The sequence below is a fragment of the Falco biarmicus genome, chromosome 6 (assembly GCF_023638135.1).
Source record: "Falco biarmicus isolate bFalBia1 chromosome 6, bFalBia1.pri, whole genome shotgun sequence".
NCBI classification, from domain to species: domain Eukaryota; kingdom Metazoa; phylum Chordata; class Aves; order Falconiformes; family Falconidae; genus Falco; species Falco biarmicus.
The window spans coordinates 36839352-36858603 of NC_079293.1; the positions used below are offsets into that span (position 1 = coordinate 36839352).

The following is a 19252-nucleotide window of genomic DNA, read 5'->3' on the forward strand; positions in this document are numbered from 1 at the left end:
CTACTCTCCCTTTGCTAGCCACCGGTGGCTTTTTCTTTTGATAAAACACACTACTTACAGTAATTCCTGTTCAGCTAGCAGATTGCTTAAATTTTCCAATTTTCTTTATCTAAACAAATTCTACTTCAATTGGTAGCAGCTTTACAGACAGAATTAAAGGTTTGGGCTCATTTACTACCTGGGAGAAGGAAGCTCCGGTGCTGTCGTCAAGCCAAATCTGCCTCTGAATTTTTCATTAGTGGTGGTCTACACAATGGAGGTTGAAAGGCTGCCTGCTGGTTTTAATTTCATCATCTGCTATTTCTGAACAGTGTTCTCTTTTCCTTCAGAGTTCCTATCCCCTATTGTCACACAGTAAGGTTCATACCAGCAAGAGCATCAAACCCTTTCACGACCTGTCCCGAGAACAGCGCTGCTAACCCAGGAGTTGTAACAGCTTGACAGGCAAGTTCAGCACGTAGCTGGTAAGCAACGAGCACAGAACTAGGAATTGTGATGGCAAGTGGGGCTAAGCTGAAGACCGTTTAAAGCCATGCCTTGCGCCACAGGGAACACACACACTTTATCCATCGGCCAGCGCTGGTGACCTTTTTGCACATTTTTGTGGCTAACGAACAGGCACCTAACTAAAGTCACCAGTGACAGTCCCACAGGAGCTTCAGCTTCCCGTCCCATTAAAAAAATCTGTTTAGAAAAATACTAGCCCTTACAGGTAGAAAGGAACCAGTTCCTCTCCACACCTTGGGAACCTGAACAAAGCAGTCCCTAATTTCTAATACAGCGTCCTTGTGCTGGTGGACAGCCTCGGAGGAAGGATCAGTGAATGGAACAGCAAAGGTGACACACCAAATGCTTGAAGTTTTAAGAATCTAACGAGCACTGTGTTGTACCAGGAACACTGTCCCTCCAACTCAGGTAAAAAGTCAGCTGTTGCAAAGCAAGCCTAAATTTCCAAGCCCACTGGAATTTCTCTAGCCACTCTGTTTCCATTAAAAGAGATAGTCTTTTAATAAATTATTTACTTTCCTCTCCAATGAGTGCAGTGCTCCGTTACTTGCTGACACCGAGTTCAATTCTACCTGCTTCAGTTTATGCTCAGCTTTTCTGCAAGCCGACTGTTTACGTACTGGAAATTATCAGTGCCACACAGAACCTTTCCAGGGAAAATGAAAAGTGGGAATGTGGGAAGGAGCGCTTGGGAATGGCTCGCATTTCCATCTTCTATTTGGCAAGAGGTATTCCCTATGGGGATTACAGTGTCCAGACCACATACTGCCTGGAGAGCACAGCCGACTTTCCCTAGTAGTTAAGGATTTTCAAATTCAAGAGGTAACCTAACACTCAACCACCTCCAGAAAACCCCGAAGTCTGGGCCTGCCGACATATTCATTTTTAATAACGCGTGGATATTTCAGAAGGTGTGCTGATAATGTGACAGTTATCAAAAGGGCAAGAGAAATGACTGGGTAATTACAGGGCATTCACCTGACATCAAGCCCAAGTAAAAATGGAAAGATGGTATCTAACTAAACTGATCATGAATCAAAGAGAAAAGAATAAATACGATGATTTTCCAGAAAATTAGCTGTATCACACAAACCTGATCTCATCCTCTGACATTTGATTGATAAGGTAATAGACTTTCAACAGCATGTGACACAATACTTCAGCTTCCTCACCATACAGTATTCAGACAGCAAATATTCCACAGGCTAAAAACAGGCAGATTAGTTGAGGAATATCTAATCTGTACAAGTAATTCCCAGTCTGGTATTATCAGAGTATTTTCTAACGGGGGAATCCTCTTCTTCCAGAGTTCCTAAAGGAAAATGTTGACGTAAATCACCAGTCACAGACCTGGGGAAGCAGAGATTAGCAGAGCAAAAGATAACAAGGACCGAGCAAGTCATACGTAGTGTGCTGGCTCTGGGGCCACTAAAACAAAACTGCTTTTCAGAAAGCTAAGGGGGGCCCTCGGAGAGGCTCCCAGGCGGAATGAGGAAGGCTGATATCCAGGAGGGAGAACAGCATCGTGAAAAGCCACAAGTCTGAGAAGAGTCAAGTAACAAGAGCTCCCAGCCCAATTGCAAGGCATGAAAAGACTAAATGTATCTTTAGATGTGCAAAAAGGGGGACAGTGAGTAGGTGATTTTTAGCTCTATATATTGCACTGGTGGGACCAATGCTGGAATATCACATCAATTTCCTCTGTGAACAAATGTTTTAGAAGATGTTGAAAAATTGACCTACTGCAGAAAAGAGCCACAAAATTGACTTAAAGGCTGGAGAAAATGCAGTGAAAGCCATAAAGAGCTCATTCTGCTCAGCAAAAAGAAGAATGAGTGGCCACTTGACCACAGTGCATTAGTATTTTCACGGGAGGAAAAAGAAAACTAAAAATCTATGTATGCAGAGTCTAGAACATCAAGAGAAGACAAGAAGCAGTGCCTGGAAGCAAAAGCCAGACCAAAGCAAACGAGGAATAAGGCACATATTCCTACCTGCGTGCTTAACCACTTGCCCAAAGCTCAGGGAGCAGGGTGGGTACAGGAACTGCAGATCAAGACCAGATGCCTTGAAAAGACTCTTAAAGCCATACAGAAGTTACCATACCCTGTGCACGCATGAGATTAAACCATACGTGCCACAGAATCGGATTCAACAAACCAGCGTTTCCTGCTGACATTATTCTCCGTGAATACACCCAAATTTTTGTGACAAATGGCTAAACGTTCAAATCATCATTAGGTGTCAGTTAATCTCCATTCCCAAAATTTATTCTCATGTATTGAGAAGATTAACACTGTAAAATTTATGCTCAGCTTGTGCTTTCATGGCTGTCCTCTGAATCCCTCTGAATCTTATGAAAAGGAAGCTTTCTATTTTAAAAGCTTTCTGCCTTCTGGACATGCTTTAAATTTCAGAGCAAGACTCTGAAGCACTCTAACCCCAAAATAAAGGCTAGACATGAATTTTAAACCACTTACATCTCCAGTGCCTCATGAAAATGTAGTCTTGCATGCTTCTATTTCTGATGCTTAAAATGTCTACATGAAACAGCAATTTATTACTAAACTGATGTTAATAGTCACACGACACATGTGACTATACATGTTACATTTCCTTTATCTCACTATAACCTTTCGTAATGTCAGAGAATGCAGCCAGCATCACTTAAAAATCAGAATTATGTTCATTTGAAACCTATAATAGATTGGCAATTTGTCCTTCCCCATCACCGAAATCTGGTAATGCTGTTCTTCCAGGTAACCTCCACGTACACAAGGAATTCTACAAGGTGTAATCAAGTCAGCAAGAGAACACAAGGCCTTTACAACAGAACTAGGGCTGGGGTTTTGGGGATGACAAATAGTTCCTTAACTAAACCAAGATCGTTTTCTTTTCCTTCTACAGCTGAAAGACTCAGTTCCTTAACAAATTAATTTAGTCTAAATCTAACATACTTTCTAGGATGAATCAGCCTTTTATTTTGGTCTCCACTTTACTACACTTTGCTGAGTAAATACTCAAAGGGAGCCCCTTTTGAAACTTCCCCAAGCCTTTCCCTCCTCCCAAAAGTCCCAAAGCTGACAGGTCATCTTCTACAGACTCCTACTTCCATGCAGCCACAGTCAAACATCTCTGGGTTACAGCACAATTCACATCTTACATTGATACAAAGGGATTTTCATCAGGATGTAATTCATCTCTAGAGGAAAAAACCAGGATGAGAAATGGTGTGAGCATTCCCAGCAGCCATCCAGTCTCAGGGACCTGTACATTTCTCATGCAGAATCTGCCAAACTCCTGATTGCTGAAAGACTGAAGTAAACAAAACACGGAGAGAAGTCCGCGGCAGAAGAACCAACTCCACATCTGCAATATGCCAAGGCTTCCAAAGTGTTGCAGCACTGATGCCCCAAACGCAGAGCCTGAACAACCACCTCCTCTGCTCTCAACTCAAAACCAGCAGTGTTCTAACACACCTTAACTCCACATAACCATTTGCACCTGCAACTTGAAAGCAGCTTTATTCCAAATCAGCATCCACCTATCGGCAAACTTTAATGCAGACAGCCAGGTTTACACTAATGTTCCACTACAAGCGGCGAAGCCATTTTTAAATCTTAACAGCTTCTCATATCTTTAAAGGAAAAGGATTTTTCCTACCATTAAAGCAAGGCTCAATATAACATAACTCAAATGCATTCCTGAAACAAATGGAATTTAGTAGCAATCACAGCCATTTGCTGGCAGTGGGTTCAACTGAAATATACTCCCTATGCGAACGATCACACTGTAAAAAAATTACTCATCTAAGGAATGGAATGAGGCTGAATTAATTAGTGCTAAAGTTTATAATCCCTCCTTTTTACATAACAGTTACATGACCACAAGCGATGCATTAAGCGGGGGGGGGGGGGGGGGGGGGGGGGGGGGGGGGGGAAGCGGAATGAAGTGTTTGGCTTCATTAATCAGTTCATGAGTTTACTGATTTAGCCTGCAGAATTAATTCACATGCTGTGCTAACTTAAATCCCCATATATTACAAGTCCAAGTCCTGCCCAAGATACAGAACAAAAGTATCTCATTTTTAATTTATTTAAATAAATTAGCTAAGGAGCTTAAATGAGGAAACAGGTGATGTGCAGCACTGCAAATTTAAGGGAATACAAGAAATTACATTTCAAAACTACTTTCAAGGCAGACATCAGCAGCAGAAGGGTGAACACTTGACAAATGAGTGTTGCTCAAGCTTTTACTAAGGCTTTATTAACAACACATGATGCAACTCAACTCTTCCTCACTAATTCACACTTTTGAAGCACCACTCAAAGTTCACTAAGAGTTTTTACTAGAATGCTTTTGTCAATGCCCCCCAAAAAAGCAGAGTTTTGTCCCTTCAGACCAATTATTTTTAAAGCCACTGTCAGAAACTGGCCCTGAAACTGTTCTCTCTGTTGAGATGGCCATCACCACCCCTGGAAGACTAGAACAGATACACAAGACCTCATACCCTTCTTTGTTCACAGACTGTAAACGCCTCGGATGGTGCCGAACGTGGTGTTGGTATCTGCAAGGCTCTGATTCAGATCAAAACAACACATCTGACCATGCTGATACAAAATTAGCCTAGGCTCTCACTGATCAACTTCATTATTATATTTATATAATAATTTCTATAAGGGATATTGTATTTCCTACCTAATTGTGCTTTCAAAGCTACATCTAGGAGTGGAATTGGAGTCAGACAATAAGTTACTACTACCCTCTCCCTCAACTAGCCCTTTGACCAGGAGCCCTATAATTTAAGGTACACCAAAAGGAAAAGAGGAAAATGAGCAGGTGTGTTGTATGTCCTACACCTTAAGAGAAGCCACCGAACAGCTTCTCGTATATAATGTGGCACAGTGTATATCACACACCATTTGTCAGCTCCAGATAAACTGCCAATGAGTAAGATGTGGGTTGATTCTTCACTTGGATATTTATCCTCTGGCAGCTTGCTCTCCTATGCAGGAATTAATGGGGGGAAGATGGACGGACTAAAGGAACCCCTAGATACAGTAGAAGTTAATCTTAAAAAAAAAAAAAAAACACAACAGAAAAACAAAAAGCCCACACAACAGAAAAGGCAAGAGTAACTTTGATAAACAGGAAGGAAAGAGAGTTTCCTTTAAAAACCTCTCACGAGAAACTCTGGTATCACTTGGATGCTGATATACTAGAAGCACTCCTGGTGGTACTCTGCAACTGAACAAAATATTTTCTAAGCACAGAGCATAACTTCATAACAATCGTGTTATTCATTCACCAACATGCAATACTAATTTCACTTCTTCAGTCAAGATTAATAATAGTTTTTTTTCTTTAATGGACAAACACTGAAAGCATAAGTTACGTATTAAACTGCTCAAAGTAACTAAACAGCAGGATCCCAGAGTAACACATCTGAACTGCTAAATCAAGGAGGTCTAGTAAGAACAAGACTGATACCAGCTAGGAGGCAGCATTTCTTTTAAATACATTTTTGAAGGAGCTAAAGCTGTGTTTTCTTGTCATCTTTATTCAAGTATTTCACAGCAGTTATATTACAAATTACAGTAAAATGTTCAAAATTTCCAGAAGTTCAAAAAAAATTAAATAACTTACTTCAAACTAACATAAAATGAAGTCAAAATGCAAAACATCAATTTAAACACAGTTCTGAATAAAACTATAGAATCCAAAATAAACCATAATTGATGAAGGGAGTCTACTTAATCCACAAAGTAGACACACGTTAATGAAACCAAACAGGACGCCCCAATGTCTAAATAACCCAATGTCCAAGATATAAAAGATGCAAGTACAAGCCCAAATTCAAGCTTATGTTATGATTACAAAATAAAATAAAAACAAAATAATTGACCATCAGCTGCAGGACCTGCCATTCAGGAGACTGAAGGTAAAACCAGAGCTGACCCACCAACGTAATTACAAAACAAAACAAAACAGAACAAAAAAAAGGAAGACAAGATATTACAAAAACCAGTAATCCTATAAATACATTGGCATATGAGGAAATCAAGTAACAATACAGAGGACACAAAACAAAACAAAAAAATTAATCACAGGTGAGATTCAAACTTGCAAATACAATTAACTCCATAGCCATCAACTTTACCCAAGCGCAACTCTATTATCTCCAAGCCAGCCCCACCAGCCCCCCAAGAAACCTCCTTCCTTCTGGCTGGTCACACCTCACTGACCCCAGCACCAGGACTCACACAGGAGTTGATCTGCAACTTTCACAACAAGAAACAAGGAAAAGAGGTCAATTTGTACAAACTCTTGCCAGTGCTATGTGGCAAAATAATTAAAAACATACAAAGAGTAAACAAGTTTAGACCACATGGATAGATTAACAGCGGTTTTAACTCTATAACCACCAGACATCCGTAAAGGAAAACAAAAACTGATGTGTGGTTATTTGGGCTAGGAAGGCAAGTATATCATTTTAGGTAAGCTGTCCACTAACACATCTGATATCAGCTACTCTTCTCTAAAACAACATGGCAGCTCCTCAATTAGTAAAATTGCCTCTTAACAATTTTTCCCAATCAACAACTGACAGTAAAAATTTTCCTTTAGAAACCTGACCTTTTAGAACCATTTTTAATGCTAGGCATTAGCTTAAACTTGCTTTTCACACTCACTGGTGACTAAAATTCTCAACTGTTTTAAGTCATATAAATTTTTTATCTTCTTAAAAATGTATGCAGTTTTATCTTCCACAAGTGCTGCTGTTACTTGAACAAAAACTTCTTTGAGTAAGTGAAACTGGAATAAATATTTTTAAAAAATTCTGCAGCAAGAACCTGAGACTTGCAAAAACCCCTTTTATCAGAAACTTGCTACAAAAAATCTGCTACATTTTATTTAATCAAATCTTAAAGTTTGTAACAATTTCCATCAAAATACAAAATGCTGTTAATGTACCAGACACAAAAATATCTCAAACAGGTATGATGCTAATAAATACTAAATGAAACATGGAAAAAAATCCCATAATCAAATCTGAGATCAAAGTATCTCATTTAAGATGTGTTTTCTGCTTGTTTTTGTTGTTTTTAATCGCACTTTCCCACCTAAAAAATACAGTGTTTCTGCATGGGTTGCATTTAGAAGGTGTAACTAGATGCACGTGAACACTTAAAACCTTTTTCTGCCATCAGCTATAAAGAAGAACAGTGGCATTCGGGGGAGAAAAAGATCTAAGATAGAATTATGTTTAACCACAATATACAAAGCACTTTGGATTACTGCAGTAGCCCAAGGCCCACGTTTTGTTTCTCTGCAGCGCTACACTACTATTAGCCATAGAGGTGGAGACAATTACCTTAGCTTCAGTTCGTCAACGGGAGCAGAGTGATTACAGTCCTCAATAAACACTGTTGGTAACTAAAATACAAAAAGCTGAGGTAGCTCAGTATCTCTGCAGTAGTCTGTTTTCTCTAATTAAAAACTAATCACACCGTGTTGCATATTTCTGGAAAGACACTTCCGCAGCGATATAGGGACAGTCACAATGAATGGTGAACGACGGTAACACCAGCCAAGTTCTCGAAAACACTTTCCACGTACATTGGAAATAAATCAGCCCAGGTGATGTTTAAATACCGAGCTTGTGATAGACCATGTTTTTCGTGGCACTGCCTAGACTGTTCTCCCCAGTTGCCACACAGGAAAGGTTTTGAACTACACGATTCAGACCCAGAGAACTTTGGTCCAAACAGATCAATTCAAAAGGCTGCCCCTCCAATCCCCCCAACATTAGCAATGCTTTGCATGTACTGAGATGTTAAGCCTAGTTTAAGCTTTATGGTCAAGTGAGCTTGGGCTCCAGGACTCTGACCGACTACAGTGTCTTCTTGCCTGCACTGCACAGTCCAAGCTATGTATTATAAGCACGGAACTTCAGAAAGAAGCCTGCCAGTGTTAAACTTGGTTTTCTTAAAGAACTCAAAATGGAAAACAAGGAGAGGGTGGGAAAATGCTTCATTTTTAGCAACACAGAAGAGTTTCACTGTGTAACTTGTTTCTAAAACAAATATATACCAATGAAAAAGGAATATCACCATTTTGGTAAAGTATGTGGCTTTTCCAGTGTGTCTTAGTTTAGTTCTGTAGAGTAAGACAGGCATTATAGAACCATAATACTGGTTGCCATCCAATGAAGAGAATATAACTCATCCTTTTGGAGATCTTCGTTCTGAAGACAGCTTTCTAACATTGCCATTTGCTATAATCCAAACCAATTGATTAGCCTTATCTTTCTCAATTGACTGAAAGGCACATTAAAGGCAGTTCTAGAGAGCCTCATCTTCAAATTACTGTACATCAGTTACTCAAGATTCCTACCACAATGCATCATTGCCTTCTTTAGAACAGATTTTTTTTTTGTCCGTTACCCCAGAGAAAATTGGGAGAAAAAAAAAAATTAAAAAAAGGTTGCCTGTTGAAAAATATTCGACTTAGATCTGCTCTTTCCAGTCCTCTTGTATGTGTTGGTCTGCACTTTGCCTGAAGTTTCCCCAAAGATAATGCTTGTAGAGTGAACAAGAGCAGAAATGAGAACAGTTTCTGTAGCACCAAAAATCTCCAAGCTGTGGCATTGTATTCTTTATTTATATCAGATACAACTATATGAAGTTCCGTTTGGTTCTTGTAGGCTGGTTGGTTTCAGGTACCTGAGACAATAGCACCAAATTCAACAGAAAGAAAAACAGAGAGCACTTAAGACCAAGGCTCTGCACATACTTGGTGCAAATGGAAACTGAATGGCTCAGAGGACTGCTCTCCCGTGAGCAGTGTGAGAGGATAAACCCACCCATCTTGACAAGTTCACAGGAATGTTTCAAACACATGAACTGTTCTTTCCATCTCCTGCAAGAGACACAGAGCATCAATTATACATAAATATACAGAGATGGAAATAAAGTTACATTACATAAAAAAAAAATAGTCCAGTAAATATGATTATCTGATCAAATAATTAATAGGAAAAGACACATCTCTGTTGATTAGCTGCTATCTGCTAGCAAAATATGGTAATAGAAGAAACTAATTAAAGTATAAATGCAGAAAAGCATTCCACTATGGCAGTCCGTAAGAAAAATTGAAGTGTATTAGGGTCACTTACATAATTAATGTACTCAATATGCATTAAGAAACCATTGCAACGGCATACTGCATGAATGCAAGTCTTAATGCACACTTATGCTATCGGTGACCCAGCTGTAAACGCATACCTGCACAGTTTGGAGAATCAAAGCAAAGATCAGTCTCTACATACTCCTGCTGGATGAATGTCTTTTTAATCTACCTAACATTTGGCAAAGCCTTTCAACATATTTTTAGGTGAAGATGGCAGAGGAATAGCATGAAAATGGTTTGAAAAGTGTTTAGCAGGAACTCTACAATATCCCATGCTAAGGCCTTTCCAGGTTTTGTTGTAAAATATTCATGGAGAAAAATCTTTAATGTTCAGGGATCCAACTGGAAGCTAGCAATTGTCCTTTTATCAGCAGGATTGGTTATCAGCTGAATCAGCAAGCTGATCCAAACCCTTCTACGGCTAGAACCATGGCACTGGAGGGAACGCATCTCCAGAGTTATGACCAGCCCGCTGGTGAAATGACCAACTCACTGCCGATGCAGACAGGCCTTTCACAGCAAACACTTCACAGGCAAAGGGTGACAGCAAAGCAAACAACTGGCTTACATCCTGCTGTACTGGACTTTCTCCCAGGGGTAATACCCATCTAGAGAAAGTTTGCAAACTTTTAAGGTCTTGTACAAAAGCCACAATCAGGCGACTGCATGGAGCAGAGGTACATTATGGGGGGTCTGGCCCACTTACACAAATGCACAACAAAGGGCAACTGCAGCAACGTTTATGGCTCGGCATGGCCATAAAGCAGCCACTTTACGTCCACTGTTACTCATACCACAAGCATGGAAACTGCTTCTATTCCTTTTTTACTCTGTGAGCATGTACTTCTCCATGCTGCTGTATGGTCTTCCTCTTTTTCCTCCATTCTTTTAGGTTAAATTCTTAGTCCTTTTCTGAGGAAAGTATTATTAGGAACAACCTCTGCTTTTTAAGTCTATGCTAAAATTTTTCAGTTTATAGATACTTTCCTCAAAGTCAATTTGAACCTTTTGCCTCCTAGTACAACAACAGACTGATAAGCTTAGTTCTTGAAAAAAAGTCTCAAAAATTCAGATAAAGACCAAAAGAAACTGTACAACATCACCTCTATAAGTTGTGATTTGTCATAGTCTCTACGATGCCTGTAGATGCACTGGCTGAGGAGCGAATACAATCTTTCAAGTTGGTCAACAGTCAGGTTGTCACTTTTTTTAACCACCAAATCAAGCAGTTTCTGTTGGAACAACAAAGGGTGAAGTTAGGAGGGGTTTTACAATTACTTTTTCTTTCTTTTTTTTTAAGGACAAATTAGAAATGCAATCTTCTTCTAAAGCCCTATTTTGGAGGGATACAAGCAAACAAAATGAACCACACCTGCGTATCAGTAAGGCTACTGCTTCCATGTAGACATAAAAAGGACTCTGTTTCTTTTCACTTCGCTGCTTATACCCACTCTTTCTTTTCTTGTCTCAGACTTTATGCTCAATATAGCTGGCACAATGTTTGTTCTGTTTGTATGATACTTCATGCTATTTCACCTTGGTCAATAATTATGACAAAGCAAACCATAAACCCCACTTTGATAGCTAAACCAGACTTGCATTGGCATGAAATTGTAAGCAGTACCAAATAGAAACACATTTGGAATTCCACAAATGTTGAAAAATGATACAATAAAAGAAGGGAGGGGGACACAACACATCTAAAACTGCTCATAGACAAAAGCTGAAAATACGTATTTTATTTAGTAGCAGAAAGTAAAATCTAAGAAATTTTTTCCCCTCTCATAACACTTCTATTGTTTCCAAAGAGATTATCATCTGTACTCTACAGCAAATAGGATCTAAATTTCACAGTAATGTCAAGCTAATTTCAACAACATAAGACAGCAAATTTTGTTGCAACTTTGCTTAAAAAGAGACAAAACTGAAAAGAAAATTAACTAGCAGGGGTTCAGTCTATGATGCCAAAACATCAGCACAAATTCCAATTTGCTTTCCAATCCACTAACAGTTCTCTCCACCAAGTATTCATACACGGGAAAAGATTATGTTAACTCCTAATTACTAGGCCCCCGGCAGTTCCTCAGTAACTGGCATGTCCAATTAACACATATGAATATCTGCAAAAATTGCAATTAAAATAGTGGACTGCTGTGCCACCACTGGATTTGTAAAGGTAGTAACGATGGTACAGTAAGGATTCAGTTGTTTTATTAACTCTTCATCCAAAAAACACCAATCGACAAATCATCTTCAAAAGTTACTGCTGTCATGCAGTTTGCAGTCAAAAATACAAAAATAAAGGAAATGTTCAGAACAGAGAAAGGACTTTGTCATGAGGTCTGTTAACAGTTGAATTTATTTTTCAGTTCCATTACCTTTAGTCTGTCATGGTCAACAATTACAGAGGGTAAGGGATCAGATGGTTCCTCTGGGACCTGCTCCAAACTTGAGGGCTTTGACTGTTCTATAGCAACTTTTCGTGTTTTCTTGCTTCTGCATATACCTGTAATTTGAAAAACAACTGTCAGCACTGTCACTCTCCCAAAATTAACAGCTTGATTCTCCCCTCTGGCTTGATTTTGCTTTTCTGGTTTGTGGGTTTTTTTGGAACCAAGCAAGCATGACTGTAGCACTGCACATTATTCATCAGCTTTGCAGAATTCTGAATGTTTACAGGTGCACAAAATCACAGTTCAGTAAACACACATGAAACTGGTCATCTTTAAAACTGAACTCCTATGACCCAACAGAAAATTGAATGTCACGGTTTTCCCACTGTATCATTTGTACTTAACAACATCAAATTAATCAGCTTCTAAGGGGAAGTTCCGATATTAAGCTAAGACTCAAAAACCTTAAGTGAATCAAATCCTCATTTTTCCCTCCAACGCATCCCTTGTCTTCATCACCACAGTAATTCTAATATCTGCTCTGCTCCTGAAACTTCATACTTTTGTAACACATTTGTTTTCTTCCACCTCTGTATTAAAACTGCCATCCAATCCTATTGTGGAGAACAAAGTATTTTTACATCTCCTGATTCTCTCCCTACACTCATTCACTATTTTACTCCTCCTCAACTACTTAAAATGCCTTTTTTTCTGAGGACCCCCATTATTATTACCATCCTTAATGTACATGAATTTCAACTACTGAATTTAGAAATATAAAGGCTCTTAATGTACATCATACTCTTCTAATATTTTAGGACCTTTCTTCTACTATTCTCCTTACCCTCAGAGAAAATATGTATGTACAAACACAGACAGCATGTACATAGTGATATTCTCGTAATTTAGATCTCTCATTAAAGCTCATTTACTTTGTAAATCTCAGCGCTAACTTTTGAAGTAAAGATTTCATTCTTTAGGTAATTCTGAAAAGCTAATTAAAAAGGCAATCATGCATAAGGCTTTTATTTCTCTTCCCTGAGGAAACTGTGTCTCTTGTCTTCAAAGGACGTGGCCCCTTCTTTTATGCCCTAGCAGGATTTCCCTTCTCCTTCTCTTATCTTTTTGCTGCACTGTTACTGTGTTGACTGTAACTCCAAAGCCAGATACCTTCTCCAATAGATAAACAACAGTTTATCTGGCTTTTGCTATGAGTTAAACTGCTTTAACTTCTGCTACAAGCAAATGTTTTTAAAGGAATACATTCTGTATTTCTATGGGTTTTCATCCAACATCAATGATAATATTATCATAAATCTCTAATAAAACAAGTCAAAAATATATCAAACAGATCAGATAGAAAATGCAGCCCAAAACATTTATCATATATTTATCTGCACTGATGATTTATTTTTTTTTAATTTGTAATCACTGTTTAACTCTTATCTCAGTATTTACGTTTCCCACAATGCCTACAAAAAAATAAAAAGAACAGTGTAAGTATGGAAATACACTTACTTGCCTAAGGTAACATTACAGCAACTCAAGTGTGGACTTCTAATTTATCTAAGCAGAATTAAAAGTTGAAAGCATACTAAAAGTTTCAAGTAAACAGACAGCAGTTCATAAAATATTACAGTATAATTTTAACATAAGATAGTACAGTTAAAAATATACACATATGAACTTGGACACTAAGGTTAGGACAGGAACACTGAAAACAAGCTATACCTTCTTTATCTGCTTCAGCATCTTTAGTTTCAATGTCTGTGCTCTGTAGTGTTTTTTCATTATTGCTGCAATGTGGTAACTCAGCTTTCACTAAATCAGCCCCTTGACTTTCACTGGTGGAAACTTCCATTTTCTCCTTTGGCTGATCTTCAGATGAAGGTTTTTGCTTGTTACTAGACCCATCGCTGTTGCCACAGGGTGAAACAGCACCAACTGACTCCATTTTACCATTATGACATGCTGAAACACGTATACCTTCCGAGCTGTGTACAGATGTCTCTCCATTCACACAGTCCCTTTTCGATGTGGAGTCCTTCCGTACTTCCTTTTCAGCACTCAGGGTAACGCTGTTGGTTATTAAAAGAGATTCATTTGAACTCTCTTCTTCTGTGGATGCAAAGTTGTTTTCCTTTCCCGATGTCCCATTGTTGAGCCTCTGCTCTGGATCTATATCCGTAATATCACAAGAGGATTCATCATTTGTCATGGAGAGATCTCCTGTTTCCTCCCCATTCTCCTCTATGCAGTCAGTGCTCATCTCTAGCTCTCCATTTTCCAGCAATTTACTGTCCTCTCCATGATTTTCATCATCAGCAAACTTTGCATCATCTTCATCTTTCTTTAAATTAATGACCTTCCTCTTCTTAATAATGCCTTTGCCCCACTGTGAGCGCCGTCTTGATCTTCTCCTCATTCGAACTGAATTATAATGAAAAAAAAACTTTTAGATGCACGGGTACCCCCTCAGACCAGGGCATTAGAATATGCTGTAGTGCGTGAGGCAATCAAATGTGCTCACTTTTCAAGGAAAAAGCAAGCTGTCTGTCGATTTCAATGTGAGCAAATTACAGATACCAAGGGCTTTTAGAAGTATAAGGAGCAAACACTCAGTTGTGTACACAATTCCAACTCTGAACTATGGAAACAAGGAAGACTTGCTAGCTTTCCCTCCTTAACATATGTTATACATACCCATTCGTAGGTAAAACAACAAAAGAAAACAGCTAGGCAGCGATGTAGAAATCAGTCATTCTCACTTGGGTAATGCAGACTCTAAGGACAGTTATTCTCATTTTCCCTTTTTAGAACCTCAGTGATTTGAAATGATTATACAATGAAACAAATAGAAGTGAAATCCATGGATTCATAGAATAATACAGGTTAAAAAGGATATCAGGAAGCCTCTAGTCCAACCTACTACTCAGAACAGGGTGAGCTATGAGGGCAGACCTGGTTGCTCAGGGCTTTATCCAGCAATGGACTGACAACTTCCATGGACGCAGACCGCACTACCTTCACGGGCATCCTGTACCGATGCATAATTCTCACAATATTTTGCCCTACATCCAGTCAACACCTCTCCTTTCAATTTACGCCCACTGTCAACCCAAAGATACCGTCACTGTTTAAATCAGCTGAATGTCCTCAACCTTTCATTCATTCCCACCTTTGTACTGAAGTTCACTGCATTGACCAAATGTAGTTTTAAAAAAGAAGGATCTTTGTTTTAGACCCAGAGCATTTAGCAACCCTGTCTACAGCAAGACTTCACAAACATCTACATTTCAGCAATGTCTGTCAGCAGAAGGGGAAGCATAGGTGCTTAAACTAGCCTCATCACCAATGCTTCTCCTCCATATTATGCAACTCAACTTGAAGCAACATGGGCATGTGATCCTTTTTTCATTACTTCTTCATTTTTCCCATTTCTAATCTGTACTTTCTGTGCCTTTGAAAACATCACATAATAAACCTTTTTTTCCAGAAAGGGCTTTTTGTTTTTTACTAACCTCTTTGCAGCGAGATACAACTAAAGCACCAATCTAAAAGAGATTTTGAGGCACATTTGCAATACGATTGACAAATACAGAAGGAAGACCATTCAAACCTAGCACTACTGTACTAACAAGACACAGCTCCGAAGACTAAGAAAGAGACTGGGAAAAAACTGAAACTTCTACATTCAAATTCAAGTAATGATGCAGACTGCTCATATTTTGGTGCAAAATTGCTGAAGTTGTGGCCAAGTGTTTATAACTGAAAAACCACAGCCAATAGTTACCAGAAATTAACAAACTTTCTTCCATTTCAAAATGAACTTCTATGTCGAGCACCTCCATAAAGGTCTTGGTATTTGTAGGTTGCTTTGATTTATGGGGTATTAAGTCTTAGACCTGCGTCTGCCAACCTCGTACTGAATTACAAAGATCTTACTTTGAAGACAGAAGCACTATGCAGGTACAAGTGTTGAGAATCAATGCACAGAAGCTCAGAGAAATACAGTTGTACTTCTGAATCTCCTCCCCATGAGTGACATATGTAAACAGGTAGTTTAACCACTACACTGGGAATAAATCTTAACCTTTTAGCTTTAAAGCTACCTAAAAAATACAATCACATTGCAATAAAAACATAGTAGCACTTGGAATGTATATTTATTGTTACAAATAATCCCTATGGAGAGCTGTAAGATTTGAGAAAAAAAAACCCTTTCTCCAGCTATTTTGTAGATTTGATAGCGGCTTCTACAGTCAGCATCACTGTTTTATTGATGAGAAACTACAGTGTATTCACGTAGCTTTTCAGGAGCTTGTGTAATCTTTCCCCAGATTGTGCAAAATACGTTCATTAACAATGGAAGCAGCAAATCTAAAACTGAACAGGGAGATGTAAACTTACAGACAAAAAAAAAAAATCCTCTATTAGTCAATGGGTTTGGCCTCAGGTCAACTCCAAAAATGGGTAAATAAAACACAGAAGGGGAGTAAGAGTCTTTTCAAGGAAATCTAGTATGTCCTAAAGCGTATAAATTAATAAGGAAGTTGACATTTTTAAAGATACACTGATTTTTGCTTTTTTAGGCCGACTTTGCTGTAAGAGTCAGATATAACCTCAAATGTACCTGACATTTATTATATTAACGACTTGTACTTCAAAAATGCCCCTTTTACTAGTGCATCCCTTCTGTCCACCCTGTGAGCTCTACTTGGGATGACAACTCACAATTTGCCTAAACAGACAGGTACATTCCTAAAATTCCTAAGTGTGGGAGAAATTACATTAAAGTAAAATGTAATTAACCCTTGTATTACACATTTTATTAAAATTCACGTCTTCCTAAACAACAGTCAGCAAGCCCAGCCCACTCTCTCTCTCTCATGCAGTACTACTCAAACATACGTTGTGCATGTTGGTTTTAATTAGGACAAAGCAACCAGTAAAAGTGCCACATAAGATGTCCTCCCAGGAATTCTGAGGTTTACGCTGCATGAAAACCAGTTAATGCAGGAAAATTTTCAGCTACCTGATCAAAGTATGCACACAAACCAGAGCTTTGGTTGAAAAATTGCTATTATAAAACTGGTGTTATGTCACAATATTGAAAACAATTTGATACTACCAACCAACTTGTAAGATTTCGGAAAGAACAGCATTTCATTGCCAGATACTGCAGAACACACCATCCTAGCACTTAATAGTATCTGTACTGACAAAAGCAGTAATATAGCTGCTTTGGGTTTTCACCCATGTTTAGCCAATAGAACTCAGTCAATGCTGAAGTTTTTCCCTCCCAGACTCTTACCAGTTCTTATTTCAAGGCAGTACCATCACCACCTGAGCCACCCAGACCTGTAACCAACAGGTGACCAACACTTTGAAAATCCTGATCCTTTCTGTCCCTGTACTTCTAAGAATCAGCTTTTCTTCCCGTGTCATTCAAATAAAAGTTTTCCTGCTTCCAACCCCTTCCATACTGACCACCGAAGCCTTTTCTCCTCAGGCTTTCCTAAACGCACCTAAATCTCTCATTTGAATTTATTTAACACAAAACTGCCCACATCGTTCTCATGACATCAGTGATCTTCTCAGTCCCCTACCTAATATATCTTTGAGGCCATTCACCAGTGTTTACCTTTTTGATCATATCAAAAGTGGAATTAGTCCTCACATTTAAACTGCCCCTTCAAAAATGACATCTTATTGTTTCCACCTAGGCTGCATCGCCCTCTGCAAAGGAATGTCTTTTGGGATAAGAGAAGACATTTTGGTTCCAGATCCTTAGGACCCATAACCTCATTACATAGATTTCTTTTTTATACAGACAGCCAAGCCTCTAGGAAGAGTAAAACGTTGAGCAAAGAATACATTTAAAATCAAAACCCACCACCAGTCTGTCTTTCTGTCCTGCCCACCTACCCCAGTAAAGCTAAAGGAGCAGTACAAGTAGGAGGAGTGTTTAATGGAGCAGGGAACCATGCAGCCAAATGTAGACATCAACACCAAATTTCATCATTTAGATTGATTACCTTTATATTTACTGGAAGGAAAAAGTCACTACTGCAAGAGTTACATGGACCTGAAAGGCTGTCATATGAGGCAGGAAAATTTAAAAATTATCTCTGAATCCCACAACACAGCTGAATACAATTCAAGAAGGATGAAGGAGCTACCACAGGATAAAATGAATACAAAACTAAAGGGCTAATGGGCAGGAACTAATGGGGTAATGGAAATAAAAAATGCTAAAAAAAATAAATTAAACCTGGGGTCTCCTCTTCCACACCTTAACACCGATGTTTTATCAGACTGTAAACTATTAAGTGCAGAATCCCACACTTCTTATTTTATAGTCAGTATGATTCATGACACATTAGTTTTCAGTCAGTAACAGAACGGGATAGATATTTACAGAAGAAAAAATACCGAGTTAACTCTGTTAAAAAAATTAACAGAGTAACACCTTTTCAATTATTCCTTTTAAAACTACTCATCTGAAATCTACCCACTGATACCCAGTCCTTTGGTAGGATTTATGCCAGAGGCAGTTGAAATACTATTGTCAGAGGAATCCTGCTTTATAGAACTGAGTTTCTGTAACTCAAACTATTATAACACCAATTATTCACACATGAATACATTCACTTGCTTTCTGAATTGCTGAATTCTTCTCTCTATAATCTTCACATAACCTCTACAGATTTGCCAAGGGGACCCTCACTTCAGCTCTAGCTTCTTTCTGGTTTGCTTTTTTGTAAATCGTTACTCCAAATTTTTAATGACAACAAACAGCTGTTTGACCACACGTCACACAACATTTCACTTGGGTACACATGAACTTGGTATCAAAAACAAACTTTCCCCACTTTTTTGTCTTCCCTAAGCTGCACAGTCTATGCAGACAGCATTTTTTAAAAGTGTAATGCAATACAATGTAATTAATCATAGAATACGAATTTACATTTAGTTAAACAGTGAGGTTTCTCAATTCTTCCCTTCCTATGTTGAGACACTTTTAAGAGTCAGCTGAAAGACCCTTAAACTTAAGGCAGATAGCATTTCCCCCACAGATGGCCTCCTATGATTAAAACATATATATATATATCTGTACTTCAGTAGTCCTCTAGGCATGCTCTAAGTGAAATGCAACC

General features: G+C 38.6%; 1 protein-coding gene across 4 annotated transcripts in view; it reads right to left on the reverse strand.

The window, feature by feature from the left end:
- Positions 1–6047: 6047 nt before the first annotated feature.
- Positions 6048–19252, reverse strand: part of ATAD2B (ATPase family AAA domain containing 2B) — a 77858-nt gene continuing 64653 nt past the window's right edge. For 3 of the 4 annotated variants that reach the window (XM_056343034.1, XM_056343033.1, XM_056343036.1), the window contains exons 25-28: positions 13824–14522; positions 12078–12205; positions 10803–10931; positions 6048–9429 (exon numbers count right to left, since the gene is read on the reverse strand). In XM_056343034.1, coding sequence (XP_056199009.1) covers positions 9388–9429; positions 10803–10931; positions 12078–12205; positions 13824–14522 — 998 coding nt within the window. In that variant the 3' untranslated portion in view covers positions 6048–9387. The remainder of the gene's footprint in view (positions 9430–10802; positions 10932–12077; positions 12206–13823; positions 14523–19252) is intronic. The other variant, XM_056343035.1, reaches the window with a different exon arrangement.